The 22,111-nt window shown below is 44.3% G+C and overlaps 1 protein-coding gene across 1 annotated transcript; it reads left to right on the plus strand.

The window, feature by feature from the left end:
• The first annotated feature begins 21,413 nt into the window (after window positions 1-21,413).
• LOC127303972 (uncharacterized) lies at window positions 21,414-21,917 on the plus strand. Its single transcript, XM_051334688.1, has one exon. It carries the CDS (start codon window positions 21,414-21,416, stop codon window positions 21,915-21,917), a length of 504 nt encoding a protein of 167 aa, XP_051190648.1.
• The last annotated feature ends 194 nt before the right edge of the window (window positions 21,918-22,111 follow it).

Consider the following 22,111-nt stretch of genomic DNA (forward strand, 5'->3'; position numbering starts at 1 on the left):
GCGCTCGCCATCACCGCCTAGCGCCGCCGTCGGTGAGATCCCTCCATCTCCCCTGTGCCTCCCTCCCTCTCCCCTGTGCCCCGGCCCCTCCCTCTCCCCTATGCCTCCCTCCCTGCTCTCCCCTATGCCTCTCAATTTGGTTCTCAATTTGCTTAATTTCTTGCTGGTGATGTAGTTAATTTTGATTGAGCAATTGACAATGTTGCATATAATTTTGCTGGTCAGTATGAATTTCTTGCTGGTCAGTATGAATTTTGATGTAGTGCTGCTGTAGCTTGTGTGGACATTCAATTTATGAATTTTGATGTGTTAGTCAAATAGAAATTTGATGGTCAGTATGAATTTTGATTTAGATAGATGATAAGAATTTTGACAATGTTTAAAAGAGGGTTAACAGAGAGTCAGTATGAATTACTGGAACTATTTATTGATGAACTGTGTATTCATAATGATTCAATTTGTTTGCATAGAATTAATGGATGCCAAGTAATTGTTGGTAAATATCCATTATAATCTGAATCTTAGAAGATTATGATGATTGATGCTTTGGTTAGGGTTCATTGGAGTTCATAGTCTCTGTTTGCAAATTGAAATGCTTTAGGGTTCATTGGAGTTCATAGTCTCTGTTTGCAAATTGAAATGCTATTAATGCCTAATGCAAATGCAAATGAAAATGCCTAATGCTACTTGCAAATGAAGTAGGTACTGGTTGATATAGCAATAAGTAGTATTTTTTAAATGAACAACCATATTGCAATAATCAAGTGCATGATTATGCCAATACTATTTAGTGTGTTACAGTAATTAAACCAGTGCATGCTTGCCATAAACTGCTACTGCTTATTGGTGCTGCTGTGGGCATGCTGATGCTCATAACAATAATGAAATGAAAAAATGCTTGCTCATGCTCATGCTTGCCATAAATTGCTACTGGTTCAAATTGCTTGTGATAGCAGCTTTTGTTTTCTTTATTCATTGCTTGCTGTTTGATTTTTGGGTGAGCTGGATGCTGCTTTATGAGTGACTAGTAATAAGTAAATGACTTATGTTGCTCATGTTGCTCTCTGGTTAATAAAATGAAATTGCATCATGCTGCTCTCTGGTTTGAAACTAATTTTTTGGTTGAAAATGAATGCAGTAGGAAATGCAAAATGAAATGGTAAGCAATTTATATAGTTGGTTTAGTTGGTTTAGATGAAATGCAAAATGCAGTAGCTAGATAGGTTCATTTAGTTGATTTATGTTGGTTTAGATGAAATGGAAAATGCAGTAGCTTGGTTCATATATAGTTGCTGCTATATTAACTTTACTTCGCTTCCTTTTGGTCAAATGCATGCTACTGATCCAGGGTACATAAAAAATAGGAATGCTATTAATGTACTAGTACTAGTACATGAAATGGTACTGCCCATATATAGTTGATTTGAATTCATTTATATCTTTGTAAAGTGCTAGCTTTAATGTACTAGTACATGAAATGGTACTGCCCATATATCTTTGTGAAGTGCTAGCTTTAATGTACTCTGGTATTTGTAGTGCTCCAGGTTGTGTAGTGCTCCAGATTTGTAGTGCTCCAGGTGGTAGTGCTCCAGATTTGTAGTGCTCCAGGTGGTAGATGCTCCAGGTTAAGAAAGTCATTGTTGTTGTGTACTGCTCCAGCTAGGTTAAAAAATATGCTGAAATAGATGCTCCAGGTTTATGTTGGCTTTTGTTTGATGTATTGTAGATGGGCAAGTTTGTATGGTCGATATATGGTGGATATTTTTGCAGGGATTTCATTGAGTTGCCCATTTCTCCCGAAGCGTTGATTAACTTCCGTTTCGGTTGAGAAATGGGCACTCCTACGTAGAAAAATTAGCAAAAGTCATGCCGAATTTTCTGGTTGACTTTGTACTAACTTGTTGCCTCTTTTTAATGAAGTGCAAAAATAAACATGTCGGGCAACACTTCTAAGCCCAGGAGCCAGAACGAAGAAGCGAGAGAGGCCAACAAGGACTTCTGGGAGGGCTACGAGCAGCCCCGGAAGGCCGCCGCCGAGTCGCCCGACGATGAGGAAGAGGGCCGGGACACTGCCTCCGAGGGAGAGGGCCGGGGGGCCGCCGCCGACACCGGCGACGATGACAATACCTGGGACGACGCCGCCCAGACCGGTGAAGAGACGACCGGTGAAGAGAACGCAGCCAACCGCACGGAAGGTGATAGTGGCGGCAACCCTCGGGAGGGTAAGTAGAAGAGGACGGCGAGGAGGCCAAGGAGGGATCGGAGGCCGCAAGTGCTCGCCAACGTCACCGATGTTGTCACGGTAGTCTCCGAAAGTGGCCTACCGATGGAGCCTTCGTGGGTTGCCAAAGGGTACGGCATGCAACTAGGGTGCATCGTCCGTGAAACCGTGCCGATCCTAACTCATGACCTCAGAAGCAAGGAGAACGAGGCTATCGTCCAATCCCTCCTCCAGAAGCTTCACCAACGATACAAGTTCCCGGAGCCGTTCAATAAGAAGGTGGACTCTTTAGCTCTCACGAAGATGAGCACCGCCTTGAGCAGCTGGAAGAACCGGCTGAAGAAAAAGATCGAGGCCGGTGAAAGCTGGGAGAGGATAAGTAGCAAAGAACCGTCGCTCTCCTTAGAAGACTTTAATGCATTCAAGTCTTACTTAGAGAGTGACGATGTTAAAAAATGGACCGCCTGGGGGAAGAAAATGCGGGATTTGAACTTAGGGACCCACCATTGCGGAAGCGGCGGTTACCGAGGAAAACAGCCCACTTGGGACAAGGAGGATGCCGAGATGGTACGTCTGGGGAAAGAAAACCCCTGGCACAAAATCCAGGATGAACAGGCTAGGAACTTTGTCCGGTCCCGCTACTACTTAGACTGGGAGACGGTGGAATTTATTACGGATCACGAAGACGTGAAGGATTTCGAGAAGTACCTGGTAAGGATAGTTCTATATTATTTCGCTCATCTTATTAGGCAATGAAGCCAAATGGGCTAACCTTAAGTTCCTTTGTCTGAAGGATGAAGAGTTGACGAAGGCTGGCCCGTCGTCCCAGGGGTCGACGGAACCGTGGGACACGCCTTTCAACAGGGCGATGAACAAATACAAGGAGAGGGAGCTAGACAAGCCACCGACGTCGGGTGGTCGTGTGTCCGGCTTTGGCACAAGTATGAAGCTATCCGAGTACTACGGATCGGATACCAAGACGAGAAAGCTGGAGAGGAGGTCATCGGCAAAGGATAAATCCGAGGTTCAGGAGCTGAAGAAGAAGGTGGAGTCACTAGAGAAGCTGGTGGCCGAAAAGCCTGTGGAGAACACGGAGATGATGAACAAGTTATTGGACGAGAAGATCCGGCAGATCATCCCCCCTGGGTTGATGGAGGGGTTAGCTGCTTGGAATGCGGGAGGTCAAGTGGGGCCGATACATGTGCCCAGCATTAGCGGCAGCAACTCAAGCTTCCACGTGTCGCCGACGGTGCCGCTCCACCCGACGCCGGCGTCGGGGCTCCACCAGACGCCGCCGCAGCTCCAACTGGTCGCATCGACGCCCCCAACCGCCGCCCTTGTATCGACAGTAGCCGAGATCGACGCCATCAAGGAGGTAAACTCATTAGTTACTCCTTCGCGTCATCTTCTTTAACTATATATGCCTTTCGTGACTGCCATCTCACGATGCCCAACATGGCGCCCCTGACTCAGGATGAACAATGCATACTTCTGCAAACGGTGGAGCCCGGCGGCAAGTTGGTGGAAGTTGCTAGCGGCTATGTCATGGCTTCCCGCGTTATGCACGGCACTACATTGGCGGAAAACGTGGCGAAGGTCAAGTTGGTAATGGTACTGCCGGAGTACCGCTACGCCATCCCCCCCTTTCAACCTCCGGGCACAGACGAAGGCGACATTTTGCCCCTTGGGGATTGCACCTCATGGCTTATGACATGGCCGAAGAACCAGATTCGTCTGGGGGGGGGGGGTCTTCCGAGTGGTAAGAAAAGCACCGGCGCCACCTCCCCTATCATCCGGCCCAAGATCGCCAGCGCCGACGACACCCTTAAGGAAACGGCGGTCGCCGCCCCACTACCCTGAAGGAACCGGCGGTCGCCGCCGCCACCCGGAAGGAACCGACGATCGCCGTCACCACCAGACGCCACAAACAGTTGTTGGGAGCGCTACCGCAACGACCGTCTACTAGACGCACGGTACGCCAAGCGGCGGCATCGCAACCGCCACCACCTAAGGTCCAGGACATGGCGCCACTTGATGGCAACGATGTAGATGATGATGATGACATCGATGCCTACATCAACACTGGCGCCTGCAGCCAAGATATGTACATGCCTCCTATGGATGAACAAGCCTTCCGCACACACGGCGATCAACTTAGTCGTCCCCCTACAGTCACGAAGCAGCGCCTGGTCTTCACGGGTCTTTCTCAAGACACTCCTCCGGAGGCTGGCAATCCAGCTCAAGTCAAGCCTGCTACCGTTTTCAGCCCTAACACGCTGCGTAAGACGATCATCGGGGAGCCACCCAAATCAACCCCAGCAACCTCAAAAGCACCACCAGCACCCGAAGCACCACCATCAGCACCACAAGCACCCCCAGTAGGTCAGGTGAAGAAGGGAAGGAAGAGAGGAGCCAAGAAGGGCGCATCTTCGAGCCAGCCTGCTCCTAAGAGGATCCGGGCCGACGACATGGTACCACCTACCCCGGATGGCTTGCCCCGGTGTCATGAAGCTGGTAAACCTATACTGCCTCCGGACATGGAACACCTTGCAAGTGGACAAATGCTCCCTTTGCAGCACTCTATTCATTATCAAGAGAGCGTCCTTCTTAAAGAAAAGGATCCAAATTACCCTGTGTTCTCGGTCAAGGTGCCGTCCGACCAGAACTTCGTCAATGAAGACCCCGCGGATATCTTCTTCATAGCGTTCGAGGACGTCTTCAATCTATTTCACTCGAAACGGCTCGACTATAACTTGGTCCGCCTATACGCGATCAATCTTCAGATGAAGATCAACAAAGAGAGACCCCGCCACATCGCGGTAGCGGATCCCTACTACATGCGCGATAGCCAGCTCCAGGACGGCTCAAGGACACGGACCAAGGCGGTGCGGTACCTCCAGAACTTCATGCTCATGCACAAAGAGAGCAACACCATTCTTCTGCCTGTCTTTCCCGAGTAAGTACACATCCGCTCACGGCCGTCGTAACTTATGCTTTCTTATATATTTCTTCCATTGCCGATCATTTCCAACATTCCATTTCAATTGCATGTGTTGAGCAGGGACAACATCTGCACACTCATCATCCTAGATCCAAAGTGGTCACTAGCCCAGTATTTCGACTCGTCGAGTACGACGACGAAGAAAGACTACACGAGAATAAGGGGTGTTCTCGATGAGGCTATCCTTGGCTACTCCAAAAGTGGAGGCACCTTCGACAAGAATGGGCAATATATCAGGCCGGACACTAAAAAGATCGGGTTCAAGCACGTGATCAACTTCCCTTGTATCAAGCAGCCAGCTGGCAGCATTAAGGAGGCCTTCTATGTCCTCCATCACCTTAAAGGGTTTGTCGAGGATGCAGAGATGATGTCTCCGCCACCTAGTAAGCGAGACCCCATTAAAATGTCGGGGGAAATCAGTGATGATGATCTTAGAGAAGACTTCCATCGCATCCAAGTAAATCTCTCGGAAATTATCTTACAAGATGTATCCAACGGATCGGGGCTCTTACACGCAGCCAGAGCGTTGCCTAAGAGGGATATCGAAGAACGCCTACATAGGCAGGGTGATGGAAGGACGTGGACGACGAAGGACTTGTACAAGCCGTTCCCGGAGCCGCTCAAGAAGACGTCTCGTTGACCGATTAGGGTGTGCCTAGCATTACTTTGAATCGATAGACAATTTGTACCGTGTTGTAAACTAAACTTGCTTAATTTGCTCGAAACGGTGGTCGTCGTTGTTGGACTTCAATTTCTATTGTAGTCGTTATCGTTGAACCATATTACTTATGTGATACCGATGCTATATTTCTTTTAGGTTTATTATTATTTCCTTGCTTTAATTCTTGTGAATATGTATGCATGTGAACCCTCTAACTCTTTCCATTGCGTTATATACTAATATGCCTTGTGTCCATAGAGATGACGTACTACGTCGTGTTCGAGGGGCGGGTTCCAGGAGTGTACGAGGAGTGGGAGGAGTGCAAGAAACAGGTGCACAAGTTCAGCGGCAACTTCTACAAAGGGTACCCGACTAGACACGAGGCGGTTGCCAAGTGGAGGGTGCACCAAGCGAACAAGAGCAAGATGAAGACCTTCCTTGTGCTCTCGCTCTTGCTCACCATCGTCGCGACGGTACTCTATTTCATCCTAGTGTAGGCGGCGGCCGGTGTCACTTCGTTTGTATCTAGAGATGATGAGAACTTTCTTAATTTGCATGGATTATGAGTTGTATGGAGCTATATGTATAACTCGATCGGGCTCTAAGTAATGTGATGATGATGTGATGATTATATATGTCCATATTATATCTGTCTATATTATATCAGTATATAACCTGTATACGGTGTATAAAACCAGTATAAAACCTGTATAATACACCAGGGAGCACAAAATCGAGTATACCTGTAGATAGTTCTGTGGCGCACCAAAAAATAATTCTGTGGCGCACCCATTTATGTGGCGCAGCTATATCACATGCGCCACAGAACTACTTATTTCTGTGGCGCACCGGCCCAAGTGCGCCACAAAAACCTTAATTCTGTGGCGCACGGCCAGATGCGACATAGAAAGCTTATTTTTGTGGCGACGTTTCTGTGGCGCACCACCCATGCGCCACAGAATCAAATTTTCGTGCGCCACTGATGAGGCTTTTCCTACTAGTGAGAACTACTCCCTCCTCATCATGGGAGACAGCAACGGCGATGAAGATGTCAGTGGTGTCGATGGAGATGACTCCGGGGGCAATTCCCCGTCCCAGCGGCGTGCCGGAACAGAGACTTCTGTCCCCCGAAACTTGTCTTCGCGATGGCGGCGGCTACGGAACTCTTCGTGGAATATCGTCGGGTGTTTTAGGGTTTTCGCGACGGACATAATATATAGGCGAAAGGGCGGAGTCGGAGGAGCCAGGGGGTGGCCTCCCCACCTGGTGGCGCGGCCAGGGAGGGGCCCGCGCCCAGGTATGGTGTGGGGCCCCCTTGGCCCCCCTCCGGCACTTCTCTGGCTCTCTGGGTCCGTCTCGATAAAATAGAAGGTTTGGCTTTTGTTTCGTCCAATTCCGAGAATACTTCCCGTGTATGATTTCTGAAACCAAAAATAGCAGAAAATAGGAACTGGAGCTTCGGCATCTTGTTAATAGGTTAGTACCGGAAAATGCATCAAAATGATATAAAGGATGAATAAAACATGTAGGTATTGTCATAAAACTAGCATGGAACATAAGAAATTATAGATACGTTGGAGACGTATCAAGCATCCCCAAGCTTAGTTCCTACTCGCCCTTGAGTAGGTAAACGATAAAAAGAATAATTTCTGAAATGACATGCTACCAACATGATCTTGATCAATACTATTGTGAAGCATATGAGATGAATGAAGTGATTCAAAGCAATGGTCTATAGTTTGTTAACAAATAGATAATGACTAAACAACTGAATCATATAGCAAAGACTTTTCATGAATAGTACTTTCAAGACAAGCATCAACAAGTCTTGCATAAGAGTTAAATCATAAAGCAATAGATTCTTAATAGAAGGTTTTGAAGCAACACAAAGGAAGATTTAAGTTTCAGCAGTTGCTTTCAACTTTCAACATGTATATCTCATGGATAATTGTTAACACAAAGTAATATGATGAGTGCAAATAAGCAAGTATGTAAGAATCAATGCACACAGTTGACACAAGTGTTTGCTTCTAAGATAGAAAGAAGTAGGTAAACTGACTCAACATAAAGTAAAAGAAAGGCCCTTCACAGAGAGAAGCAGGGATTACTCATGTGCTAGAGCTTTTTTATTTTGAAAACATGGAAACAATTTTGTCAACGGTAGTAATAATTCATATGTGTTATACATAAAACCTCCTATAAGTTGCAAGCCTCATGCATCGAATACTAATAGTGCCCGCTCCTTGTCCTAATTAGCTCGGATTTCCATGGATTATCATTGCATTACATATGTTTCAACCAAGTATCACAAAGGGGTACCTCTATGCCACATGTACGAAGGTCCATGGAGATAAATCGCATTTGATTTCTCGATTTTGATATATCTCAACTTGAGGACATCCATACCGGGACAACATAGAAAACGGATAATGGACTCCTCTTTAATGCTTTAAGCATTCAACAATAGATAATATTCTCATAATAGATTTGAGGATTAATGTCCAAGCTGAAACTTCCACCATGATACGTGGCTTTGGTTGGCGGCCCAATGTTCTTCTCTAACAATATGCATACTCAAACCATTTAACTCATGGCAAATCTCCCTTACTTCAGACAAGAAGAACATGCATAGCAACTCACATGATATTCAACAAAGGTGTAACAGGTTGATGGCGTCCCCAGAAACATGGTTACCGCACAACAAGCAACTTATAAGAACTAAGATACATAAGCGACATATTCATTACCACAATAGTTTTTTAGGCTACTTTCCCATGAGCTATGTATTGCAAAGACAAGGAATGAAATTTTTAAAGGTAGCACGCAAGCAATTTACTTTGGAATGACAGAAAAATACCACATAATATGTAGTTATGGTGGACACAAATGGCATAAGTTTTTGCTCAAGGTTTTGGATGCACGAGAAGCATTCCCTCTCAGTACAAGGCTTTGGCTAGCAAGATTGTTTGAAGCAAACACAAGTATGAACCGGTACAGCAAAACTTACATAAGAACATATTGCAAGCATTATAAGACTCTACACCGTCTCCTTGTTGTTCAAACACCTTTACCAGAAAATATATAGACTTTTAGAGAGACCAATCATGCAAACCAAATTTCAACAAGCTCTATGGTAGTTCTTCATTAATAGGTTTAAACTACATGATGCAAGAGCTTAAACATGATCTACTTGAGAGCTCAAAACAATTGCCAAGTATCAAATTATTCAAGACAATATACCAATTACCACATGGAGCATTTTCTGTTTCCAACCAAATAGCAATGAACGAAGCGGTTTTCAACCTTCGTCATGAACATTAAAAGTAAAGCTAAGAACACCAGTGTTCATATGAAACCGCGGAGCGTGTCTTTCTCCCACACAAAGAATGCTAGGATCCGTATTTATTCAAACAAAAACAAAAATAAAGTCATACTGACGCTCCAAGTAAAGCACATAAGATGTGACGGAATAAAAATATAGTTTCACTAGAGGTGACCTGATAAGTTGTCGATGAAGAAGGGGATGCCCAAGCATCCCCAAGCTTAGATGCTTGAGTCTTCTTGAAATATGCAGGGATGAACCACGGGGGCATCCCCATGCTTAGACTTTTCACTCTTCTTGATCATATTATATCATCCTCCTCTCTTGACCCTTGAAAACTTCCTCCATACCAAACTCAAAACAATCTCATTAGAGGGTTAGTGCATAATCAAAAATTCACATGTTCAGAGAGGACACAATCATTCCCAACACTTCTGGACATTACCCAAGGTTACTAAAATTTAATGGAGCAAAGAAATCCACTCAAACAAAGTAAAAGAGGCAATGCGAAATAAAAGGGAGAATCTGTCAAAACAGAACAGTCCGTAAAGACGAATTTTTTTGAGCCACTTAACATGCTCAGATGAAGAAGCTCAAATTTAATGAAAGTTGCGTACATATCTGAGGATCACTCATGAATTTTCGCAGATTTTTTAGAGTTTCCTACAGAGAGATCTACTCAAATTCGTGACAGCTAGAAATATGTTTCTGCGCAGAAATCCAAATCTAGTATCAACTTTACTATCAAAGACTTTACTTGGCACAACAATGCAATAAAATAAAGATAATGAGAGGTTTCTACAGTAGTAACAACTTCCAAGACACAACAAAACAGTAGCAAAATAAAAACATGGGTTATCTCCCAAGAAGTGCTTTCTTTATAGCCATTAAGATGGGCTCAGTAATTTTAATGATGCTCTTGCAAGAAATAAGAGTTGAAGCAAAAGAGAGCATCAAAAGCAAATAAGAAACACTTTTAACTCTAACCCACTTCCTATGAAAAGGAATCTTGTAAATAAACAAGTACTGAAAGCACAAAGCAACAAGCATAGAAAGGCAACACAAGCGCAACTTCAAGATTCTCAACATAAAGAGGGAAAACTTAATATTATTAAGATGCATATAACCATGTTTCCCTCTCTCATAATAACTTTCAGTAGCATCATTGGTGAAATCCACAATATAACCATCACTTAAAACATTCTTATCATGGTTCATATGCATAAAAGTATCATTATTTTTGGCATAAGAAAAACTCTTCCCATTAGTAGTAATTGGAGCAGGATCATTATCAAGAATTTGAACATGATAAACAAGTTGCATACTAAGGGATTAGGGAATGGTTTTTGGCAATCCCATCATAACTATGACAAGTTTCATAAGGATAATTATAACCTATGTCATAGCCATCTCTATAACGATTATCTAAACCCGAAGATATAATATCATCATTTGAGGGAACATGGATAGTGCTAACATCATTACTTTCATAATCGGTACCAAAGAGATTTTCAGTATCAAAAGTAGTGTCCTCTTCCAAATCATAATCACTAATATAAGTAAAGGGCATAGGAAGATCATTGTACTCAGATTCATTATCATAATAATCATTAGGAGCAACATACTTACGGTTACCTATCGTTATCTCATACACGCGGGGATATGTTGTTTCCTCTTTCTTTTTATTCCCCCTCTTCTTCTTCTTCTTCTTCGTTCCCTTCTTCTTCTTCTTCTTTTCCTTCTCCTCGTTCCCTTCTTTCAGAGGAAGAGGCTTGAAGGGAGGCTTCTCCACATAACCTGATTTATTTCCAGAAACAATAGAAGAAACTTGGGAGGATTCCTCCTTTTCATTAATAAGTTCAAAACACACAGCGGTCCTATCATATTTTGGCAAAGTGTCATCTTCTAATCTTTACTATTAAATGAGAGTTGGTCGTTTGACACTCAACGCACTTTGATGGTCGTCATTAGAAACATCTTGTCCATCCAATCTAATATCATGATCTGCGCTTAAAATCCATGCGTTCGATCTACTTTTCCATTCCTTTTATGGCAAGTCACACCTTTTTTCCTTTGTTAACGCTTATCATGGTATCGAACATCAATCATGTATCAATCATAGGGATAGGCACAATCACAAAAATTTGAAATAACATGGAAAGTGAAATTGAATACTGTGCAGGTCATCAATGAGAAGATCACCACAATCCCCCAGGCAACCCAACATAGTGTGCCGCATCAGGCCACCCTTCCTCTCCCCAGTCCCCACCCTCCATGCGCAGTGCTCACCCCCGTCACCCTGGAACCCCCGCCGCCACCCCATGGATTAGAAGAACAGGTCGGCTCCCACTTCCTGTCTCCATCACCACCGCCGGTCAGTCGACCAGCGTCGCCGCACATGCTCCCTTCCAATGGCGATCTCCCCATCGTTGGCTAGGTCATGTCCTCCGCCAATGTGCATCCCATCGATGACCTCCCCCATCGCCGGCCAGGTTACCCCGACTCCGCCATGGCGCACCTCGCGTAAATAGCCGATGAAGAAGACCTCCATCTCCTCGGGAGGACCACATCGTTAGGCTAGATGTGGTATGTGCTGCATCAATGTGTTGAACGATCATGACGCCGATCCGACGGCCCAATCCTTCAGGCCAACACATCTTGGACCGACCAACGCTAGCACATCTGTGTGCCCCAAATTAGGTATTTCAAAATTTCGATTGATGTCCAGTTTGTGCCCTCCTGATACTCCTTTCGCACCGATTTTGTCGAACGGCCTCTTCTTGAGTATAACGACGGCTTAGACTATATGTTTGTTTGGTATAAGTTCAAAATACCAAGAGCGCATCTTAAACTTTTAATTGTTAACTTGTAAATTCCTCTACACATAGGCAAAATTGTCTTCTTGGAGTATTGTCTCTGCTAGAAAGTCAAACTAACAAACACTTCTTTCTTTCTTTTCCACTTTAAACTACGCTTACACGAGGGAGGATCTGAATGAAAGTATTTATTGATTTATACACGGGAATATAGAAAAATAACTTCAATAGTGGAAATGTGGAATAAAGATTTGCCATGGTAGCTCATTGCATATAACTAGGAGTCTATGACTGCTGGTTGTACTTACAAATATGGCTACTGGCTATATATGTTTTGTACTGGCAGATATGTTTTTTTATAACCTTTTGATATGTTGTTCTATCAGGTGTTCTAGATTTTTGGATGCTAATATGCACAAAACAGCTTACAATCATCTGCAAAATAAATGTAGAGATTTACGACAATTTGCTATGAGAATCTGTTATAAATTTTAAACATGACAGATCATGATATTGAAGCTCTCTTCAAGCTCAGATACATCGGAAGACAAAAAAATAATGGTCAGAAAAGAAAGGAAATCAGTGGATGCGGCAATGAAACAATTCAGCTAAAACGCTTGATCCTCCTTGTTAGTGCTCTTTTTCTTATCCAGGTTAGTGTTCTCGTGCATTTATATATGCATGTTGTTTTCATATGTATAGTGTATTTGTCAGTTGCTTGTAAAGCATTCATTGTAGTTTTCAGATGTAGCTTATTATTTTCTCGGTCCATTATAGGTAGCTTATATGTCTGAGATTTCTTTTCTTAGTTCCTAGATAAAGTACAACATTCTTAGATTTTTTATTATGTCTGTCAAATGAGTTATAGCCACATTCAACAGTAGATTCGTTTTTATCTCCATCTTAGGGAGTGCAGCCAAATAAAAATTAATAATCACGACATGCTCAGACATCAAAAATAGGGATGACTACGAGGTGGTGAGCAGAGTAAGTGGTTGCCGACGGGTGGTGGTGAGATGAAGGCTACCGGTATATGACAAGGCTATGGGAGTCAGTGGCCTTCTCCAAGAAACAATAGGCCAAGGCCCCCAACAGGGTCAGTGCACCTTTCGTTCCTTGTTCACTCTTGAGGATTTGATCTTCTGAAGTTGTTGTGCCTTTTTTGAAAGAAAGCGTGTATCATGAAGCAATTGTTTGTTTTTTACCAATCAATGAACTTGTACAAAAATGTCTATTCTAAAAGACTTATGGATGGAGAATTTGTCTGAGCTAGAGTACACTACAATATGTTTCTGACTTTTTTATCTATTGAACATGGATGTATGCTGATGAGTAGAACCAACGAGTCTCACTGTGCGCTGTTGGCAACATCTTCATGATGCATGAGGCACGAAATGCAGTCGTGGCGGAGAACGTTAGCATCGCCGAGGCTCTTGTGCCGCCCATACGGGACATTGTCTCCCTTCCCTGGTATCACCCTTGGATGGTGTTGGTTCAATTCATATGTAATTATTCTCCAATCCTAGAACATGTTTGTCGTATTTACTTGAGTCACTTGATTTATGCTGACAGCCACGTTTCATGAGCAGTTGCACCAAACTTAACCATAATAATCACACCAATCTTTCTGACTTGCTGCTAGCTCGTAAAATATGAATATGTTTTAGTAATGGCTTGTAAACCTGAATGCGCATTGGATGGTAACCAATAGCATGGAACACAAGCTCCAATGTGGTTGCAAGAGCGGCATCTACGTCAGCTACCATCTGCAGTTCAAGAAGATCGGGAGCTGGGGAAACGAATCATAAGGTGACTTAGATACTCTTCACCGCCAGGCCACCCTCATGATGCAGAGAAGAGGAGCAACATCCATGGTACTGTTATTGTTAATTGAAACAACCATTTTCGTGGATATTGTTATTACACATAACGAGTGTGTAGTGTGTACGTATTTTTTTTCCTTGCAGTTGTCGAGGGATCAAGACGTATACAATCATAAAGAGATGCCAGGCCTGAAAATATATAAATTGCAAAAATAAATCCACTTTCATGTTTCCGTTTTTTCATTTTTTGATATCACCATGGTTTTGCATTTTTCCCTTAAATCTAATATTGCAATAATCCTTAGGAATTCATAGGTGCAATTTGCTGACCCTGTAGTTTGAAAGACATGTTTTGTATTATTTTGGTAAACTAAGTCTCGCTTAAAGAAGGGTCTCTGGGGAAATTATCCTTATTATCCTCCCTTTTACTGTTTGGGTTCTAATTGTATATTTGTATATGTTAACTGAATCATTAGTTTGTCTGCTCATGGTAGGCAACGAAATGATGCTTTTCTTGCTGCTCCACGCCTCCAGTACTGCCAACGTAGGTCATTTTCAGCTGCTTAACTATTACTTACCTGTGTGAAAGTGTTCAACACATCCTGTCTCAGCAAAGAAGCTTTCGCCAAGAACACCCTCAACCTACTCATCGCCAAGAACATTTTACCATATCCATTTTTTATGTTCATATATAATTGAATGCAGCTTTATGTTTTTTTTCTGTTTTTCTGCGATTAGACTATGGTGCTATGCATTAGATTGTATGACATGGCATGATGTTGCTAATTAAACTGTCTATTGCCATTGTTTCCTAAATAAAATTGCCCGGACATGAATTGTGAGGCTACAGCTGGGTGGGTTCTCCCTTCGTCCTCCTCTATGGCAGTGTCGACGACATGAGTATATCTTCCCTACCCAAGGGTACCCTTAAGCTAGCAGCCCTCCTGTGTTGTTGTACTGTCCTTCATGATCCATATTAAATGTCTCCAAAAAAACTTATACATAATTAATGAAGATTTCTTAGAGATAAAAATGATCCATTTATCCCATAATAAATGTACCCCATATCGACACAAAATGGGGTGATAAAATATCAAGGAGAAACAACAATGAAGACATAAAAGAACATGGGGCTGAGGTGAACGAAGAACCGAAATAATACATGACGGCCACTGATATTTGTTACAGGAGTTGATTTGTATTGAAGAATTCCTCTGGGGTTTTCACAAACATAAATGTTTCATGGATGCTTTACACAATTTGTGAATCTTTATGACTATCTTTTCTATATACGTAAATATTTACACACATTTAAAATTCACACGCGCGACAAGTGTGCCAATAAAATCGAAGAGACCGTAGCAACGCACGGGCATTCAACTAGTATATTTTGTATGTAAGTGTTTGTGTGGAAATTATCAATGCAATAAGAAAGACACCCATGCAGGACACTATTAATTTCAAGAGCACTCATATCCACCAAAGAAGTTTTTCTCAATAACTCTTCACACTCCAACAATAAAGTAAGTTCATCATGCTGATTAGGAGTGATTTCATCATCACAATACAAATTTGCAGCACTCATGAGGTTTGAATTATCATTGGAGGAGCATTTAAAATTAAAATGACCCACTCTATGGCAAAGTTCACAAATAAAAGGATAGAGGGCACAAACTTTTTCACCAAGATCATCTAGAGCCCTAGACCACTTTCTAGTTTTTTCATTCCTGTGATGGATACAATATTCTTCTTCAATTTTATTCTTTTCACAAGGTCTATGAACTCCACAAAAATTAACCTGCTTATAGGAAATAGCATTTTCAGAAATTTGAGCATGTTCGTTGCAATCATTAATAACAGTTTCATCCTTCATGCTGATGTCTTTAAAAGGTTCATGATACATGTACCAATTTTCTTTAGGAAAATTAATATGAGAAGCAAAGGCTCTATAGCAATCGACCATAATTTGAGGATCAAGACCATATTTAGCACTAAGCTCTTGAAAATCAGTAGATTGAGCGAAAGACTTAATGCAATCATACTCGTAGTTTATACCTGATTCTTTACCTTTGTCGTTCTCCCAATCTTCAGTATTACTTTGAATTCTTTCAAGAAGATCCCATCTAGCTTCAACCTCCTTGATTGTGAAAGATCCCTCCAAACAGGCATCTAGATAGTCCTTGTGGTGTCCTGAAAGCCTTGCATAAAATTATTAATAATAACATTACGGGGGAGCTCATGAATGGGACATTTGAGCATTAGTGACTTCAGTCTCCCCCATGCTTGGGAAATACTCTCTCCATCACGAGGATAAAAGTTATAAATGTAATTCCTATCAACATGCACTTCATGAGGAGGATAAAATTTAGAATAAAAGAGAGGTACAATTCCCTCCCAACCAATAGATCGACCATTCTTCAGCATCTTATACCATTCTGCAGCTCTGCCCTTCAGAGATATAGAGAATAGCTTCCTCTTAACTTGGTCCTTTGAAATACCTGCATTCTCGAACAACTCGCATAATTCATGTATAAAGAGTAAATGATCACTAGGATGGACAGTCCCATCTCCAAAATAGCAATTGTTCATAGCAAGTTCAACAATTTTTATAGGTATCTTGAAAGGAATACTTTCAGCAGGTGGATTTAAAATATCACAAGCATCATTAGAGTTATCGCATATGGGAGATAAAGTATTATCAAGGAAAATTTTCTCCCCTAAAGCTGGGAAGCTAAAAAGATCATAAGAACTAGCTTCCCCAAGCTTAGACTTTTCCATAGCATTAGAAGTAATTGCGTTCATACTAATAACATTACTACTATGCAAATAAGGTTCCATAGGTTTTTTAATTTTCGCATCAAACAATTCATGTCTTAACTCAGGAAATAGATTAAAAAGCTCACTGTTGTTTTCCATTATGCCTAACTAGTGAAAATAAAAACAAAAAATAAAAAGATGCAATTGCAGAATCTAAAGGAAATAACTTCGAGCACACACGCACCGGCAATAGTGCTAGGAAATAGCTTAGTAGTCGGAGGATGTGAATACCTTTTACCTTACCTCCCCAGCAACAGCGCCAGAAAATAGCTTGATGTCTACGCACGCTTCTATTCCTATAGACAGTGTTGGGCCTCCAAGAGCAGAGGTTTGTAGAACAACAGCAAGTTTCCCTTAAGTGAATCACCCAAGGTTTATCAAACTCAGGGAGGTGGAGGTCAAAGATATCCCTCTCAAGCAACCCTACAATTAAGATACATGAAGTCTCTTGTGTCCCCAACACACCTAATACACTTGTCAGATGTATAGGTGCACTAGTTCGGCGAAGAGATAGTGAAATACAAGTAATATGGATGATTGTAAGTAGTAATTGCAATCTGAAATAAAGATGGCAGCAATCAAACATGTAACAGAACTTGTTGGAAACGGTGTTTCAATGCTTAGAAACAAGGCCTAGGGATCATACTTTCACTAGTGGACACTCTCAACAATGATCACATAAATAAATAACTTCTCTTCACTTGTGCTACTCTGAATTACTCTCCTATTGGAATCACTAATCATGTAGTGGCTACAAAAGCTCCGCTCAAAGTTCATCAAGTACTTGACAAACACCACTCATAGGGATATCCTCATCAAATCATAATCCAAGACAATACCGTTGCAATTTAGACCGAGTACTAACATAGCATACACACTGTCAACAATAGCTATGAAAGGGGGAATAGATCACTTCAATACTATCATAGTAATAGTCAACTTCATAAGATACAAGAGATTATAATCATAACCTACGCCAAGTACTACATGATGCACACACTGTCAACTTTACATCATGAAGGAGGAATAGACTACTTTAATAACATCACTAGAGTAGCACATAGATTATTAGTGATACAAAGCTCATGATCACATAAAGATCACACCATGGGAGAGAGAGATGAACCACATAGCTACCGGTAGAGCCCTCAGCCTCGGGGGAGAACTACTCCCTCCTCATCATGGGAGACAGCAACGGCGATGAAGATGGCGGTGGTGTCGATGGAGATGACTCCGAGGGCAATTCCCCGTCCCGGCGGCGTGCCGAAACAGAGACTCCTGTCCCCCGAAACTTGTCTTCGCGATGGCGGCGGCTACGGAACTCTTCGTGGAATATCGTCGGGTGTTTTAGGGTTTTCGCAACGGACGGAATATATAGGCGAAAGGGCGGAGTCGGAGGAGCCAGGGGGTGGCCTCTCCACCTGGTGGCGCGGCCAGGGAGGGGCCCGCGCCCATGTATGGTGTGGGGCCCCCTTGGCCCCCCGGCACTTCTCTGGCTTTCTGGGCCCGGCTCGGTAAAATAGAAGGTTTTTCTTTTGTTTCGTCCAATTCCGAGAATATTTCATGTTTACGATTTCTGAAACCAAAAACAGCAGAAAACAGGAACTGGCGCTTCGGCATCTTGTTAATAGGTTAGTACCGGAAAATGCATCAAAATGATACAAACTATAAATAAAACATGTAGGTATTGTCATAAAACTAGCATGGAACATAAGAAATTATAGATACGTTGGAGAGGTATCACGCCCCAAAACGCCCCAGAAGAGGACGCGCTCGTCCCTGTTCCAGCTATTCGGCCCGCGAACGAGGCCGGTGGTGATGTGCATCTCCATGTCGTATTGCACCTGGAAATAGGCGCCCCACCAAGCGTCGTTGCCTTTGGCCGCCCAGGTCGGATCGGCCCGCTCCTCGGTGTTGCGTGCAGACCGCCAGGCCCTGATGGCGTCCGTCCAGCGCTCCGTGCCCGGTGATGGCGGCGGCGGGACGCCTATGCCGTTCACAGCTATCTTCCAGCCGCTGCTGCTTGGCAAGCACATGTCTGGCGGGACGGGATATCCCGCGCGATAGAACGCCCAAGCATGCACCACGGTGAGGCTGCCACGGCCGAAGCCATTCGCCGCAGCGATCCTGCGGGAGGACGATGACATTGGTTGGAGTGGGGAGGAGAAGATATGGGAGCGACGAGGAGAAGATCTGGGAGCGGCGAGGAGAAGATTTGGGAGAGGCGAGAGATTGCGATGAACCGCAGGGCCTCTTAATGTACAGTGGCGGCAGGCGAACCGGCAGCGGGTGGGTCGTTGGACGGAATAACGCCGGCGCGAACGGCCACACGGCGATGCACGACGAGACGTGTCCCTGCATCGCCTGGGAAAACTGGGACACCATTAACGTCGCTTGACCAAAGGTAGGCGACGGGGTTTTAGTCTTCCGAGCCGCTGACGCGTCGGTCCCGCCACGTCTTGCCTCGCTTTTCGTTGTGTCCGGTGTGCCTAGAGCGTCCCCTGTGGGGCGGTGATGGGCTTGGGACATCAGACACCGTATCGGGATGCGCCGGACAAAAAAGGGGTTTGGGGGATGCGGCTGGAAACGTTATTTTGTCCGCCGCGCCCTAAATCCTTTTGGGGGACGGTTTAGGAGATGCGATTGGAGATGCTCTAACTCTCGGTTAATTCAATCCATTTTCCCTTGAAAAGTTACGATCGAATGAGTGGGGGTCCCATGGCGCGTGAGCTATCATGCAATTCATGACAAATAGGCCTGCATGCCTCTTCAGACAATGGTATGGCCAGGGGCCTATGATAAAACTTAGAGATAGTTCAACCATACTGATGATGTTCTTGTTAGGATGATCTCTTTCCCGAGCGGGCCCAACGTCCCACCGGGCCCCTTGACCTGCGCCCTGATCGGGGGCGCTCATCCCACTATGGTTGACGGGCCCATGTGGCACTGCGCTATATAAAGAGGTGGGGGGCTGGTGGCACACGATACGAGGTTCGTCACGCCGTACACCCCACCGACATCCTTACAGATCTAGGGTTCGCATAAGTGACGGGAAGCACCACCACCACCACATCTCCCTCGCCCATCCGCCGTCGCCACCATGTCGACGTCCGAGGGCTCCTCCTCGAAGGGAGAACGTATGCTTCTGTCTCTCTCGACCCCTCTCAGATCTCGCATTATACAGACAACCATAGTATTCTACCGTTAGCATCTAGCCTAGCAGATCTAAGGGATCTAACATTGGTATCAGAGCTACCTAGTTCTATATGTTTTTTTTGGGTAGAAAAGAAATCGAAACAACAAAGTAGAAACCCTAGATCAATCCTCGAAACCCTAGTGCGTAAAGGGCAAAGAAAAGTCTTTCTACCGGTCGAGGCCCTCGGGCTCGCCGGCAAAGTTTGTGCCGCCGCAAGGCCGCGCCACCCCATTCGATCCTGATGCGCATCGGTATGCCGAGGCATCGGGAGGAAGGGCTACTCCACTTGCGCCAGCGAGATGGAGCAAAGAAGAGAATTCTCACCGGCTTACCGTGCTGCTGCTCGTCGCCGGTAAAGAAAAGAACCTAGCGCTGCCGCTGAGCCGTTTGACGTCGGTGTGCCCACCGGGCGCACGCGACGGCAAAAGGGCCAGAAGGGTTCCGGTTGTCGTCTCCTCGTCGTCGACGACCTACGGGTTTTTTTGTGGATGGAAGGGGGAAAGGGGCGACTTACCCGTCGTCGTCGTGCTGTAGCACTGAGCGTGCGTGCGGGAGTTGTTGTCTCCGCACCACTGTCGGAGATGTTGCTGAGAGCGAGGGTTGTAGAGGATGCCCATGGGGCCGCTGGCCGCCGCCACCCACCACGGGCAGGCTGGGCGTAGCGGGAGGGTTGCTCAAGAGCAGCGCCATCGCCGGAAGCCAGCCACCACAGATGGGCGCGCGGGGCAGAGAGAGGCGAACGGGAAAAGTGGACTAGGGTTTGAGGGCTCACCGTTTCGGGTGGCTCTTATACCGGCGCGAAAAGAAAGGCCGACCGTCGGATGGATCCGACGGCCAGAAAGATCTGCCGTGTGGAGGCAGTAGCCGGGCCGCGTGGGCAGCAGCGCGTGCGCCCCATCGCTGCACGCCGCTTGGTGCGTGCGGGCCGCGTGGGCACAGTAACAGTTTTGCTGTTTTTTAAGTGGCAATTTTAGGCAGTTTTGGGTCATTTTTTGGCCAATTTTTTATCTAGTTTTTTATGAATAAATAGGACCAACGAAATATTTATTCAGAAATTAAAAAAGTGAAAGATATGCCTCCAAAAAGTTCAAAAGTTAAATAGTTTAAATTCACAGTTTCCCTTGCAAATAGTAAAAGGAGCATTTTTAAATGCAAAGTGATAGTTAAAATTCAAAGTTGAATAAAAGTGATTATTGTGACAATTATGGATCTGTTATTTTTGGACCAACGTTATTAATGACATGAACATGTTTTGTTGCAATGATATGTGTATTTATCTCTACTTCTACCCAACAATGATATAGTTTTATTTGCATTAACAGTTGCATGTCTTAATTCGGACCAACATTGGATTATAATATGCAATGGTACTTTTCTCACTTCTTTGCGGTTTTCAGGAGGGTACTACTTGATGAGCTGCATCAAGGATGTCCCGAACCTAAGAGGGGATAACTACACAGAGTGGAGGAAGAAGGTGGATTTCTCCTTCGTATGTGGTGAGGTGGACTAGGTGCTTGACACACCGCAGTCCATAAAGCCTGCTGACCCTATCAGAGATGACAAGGATGATGATGATGCATGGGCAAGAAAAAAGAGACCATGCTCCTGTGGAGATGTCCTACACCTTAGAGAACAGAAAGTGGCAGGCTGCTAATAAAAAATGCATGGCATTTATAAAGAACATAATTGAGAACGCCATCGTGGGCTCAATTGCGGAGTGTGCTTCCGTTGGGGAGTACTTAGAAAAGATAAAGAGCCAATTTACTAGTTCTTCAAAGACATATGCAACCCAACTGTTGAAGCAGCTGACAGAAAAATACAGTGGAGGTGCACATGGCATTAGGGAGCACATCCTCAGGATGAGCAACCTGGCTGCAAAGCTGAAGCCCATGGATGCTAACCTGGAGCTGAAGCCTGCAATTCTGGTTCACTTGGTCATGTCTTCATTACCATCACAGTTTGACAACTTTGTTATCAATTACAACATGAACCCTGAGAAATGGGACATTGAAAAGACCATTGCCATGTATGTGCAAGAGGAAGACATACTCAAGGCATAGAATGGAGGTTCTCTACATTATGTGAAGGACAATAAGAAAAGGCCCTTCACACAAAGCAACAATGGCTCCCCTTCAAAGCCATATGCAAAAGCTCCAATGCAGCATCATCAGAAGTTCCAACACAAGCCAATGCCACTGAACAAAGATCAGTGTCTTCACAGTCAAAAGACTGGGCACTACAAGAAAGACTGCCC

This window comes from Lolium perenne, chromosome 5, assembly GCF_019359855.2.
Source record: "Lolium perenne isolate Kyuss_39 chromosome 5, Kyuss_2.0, whole genome shotgun sequence".
NCBI classification, from domain to species: domain Eukaryota; kingdom Viridiplantae; phylum Streptophyta; class Magnoliopsida; order Poales; family Poaceae; genus Lolium; species Lolium perenne.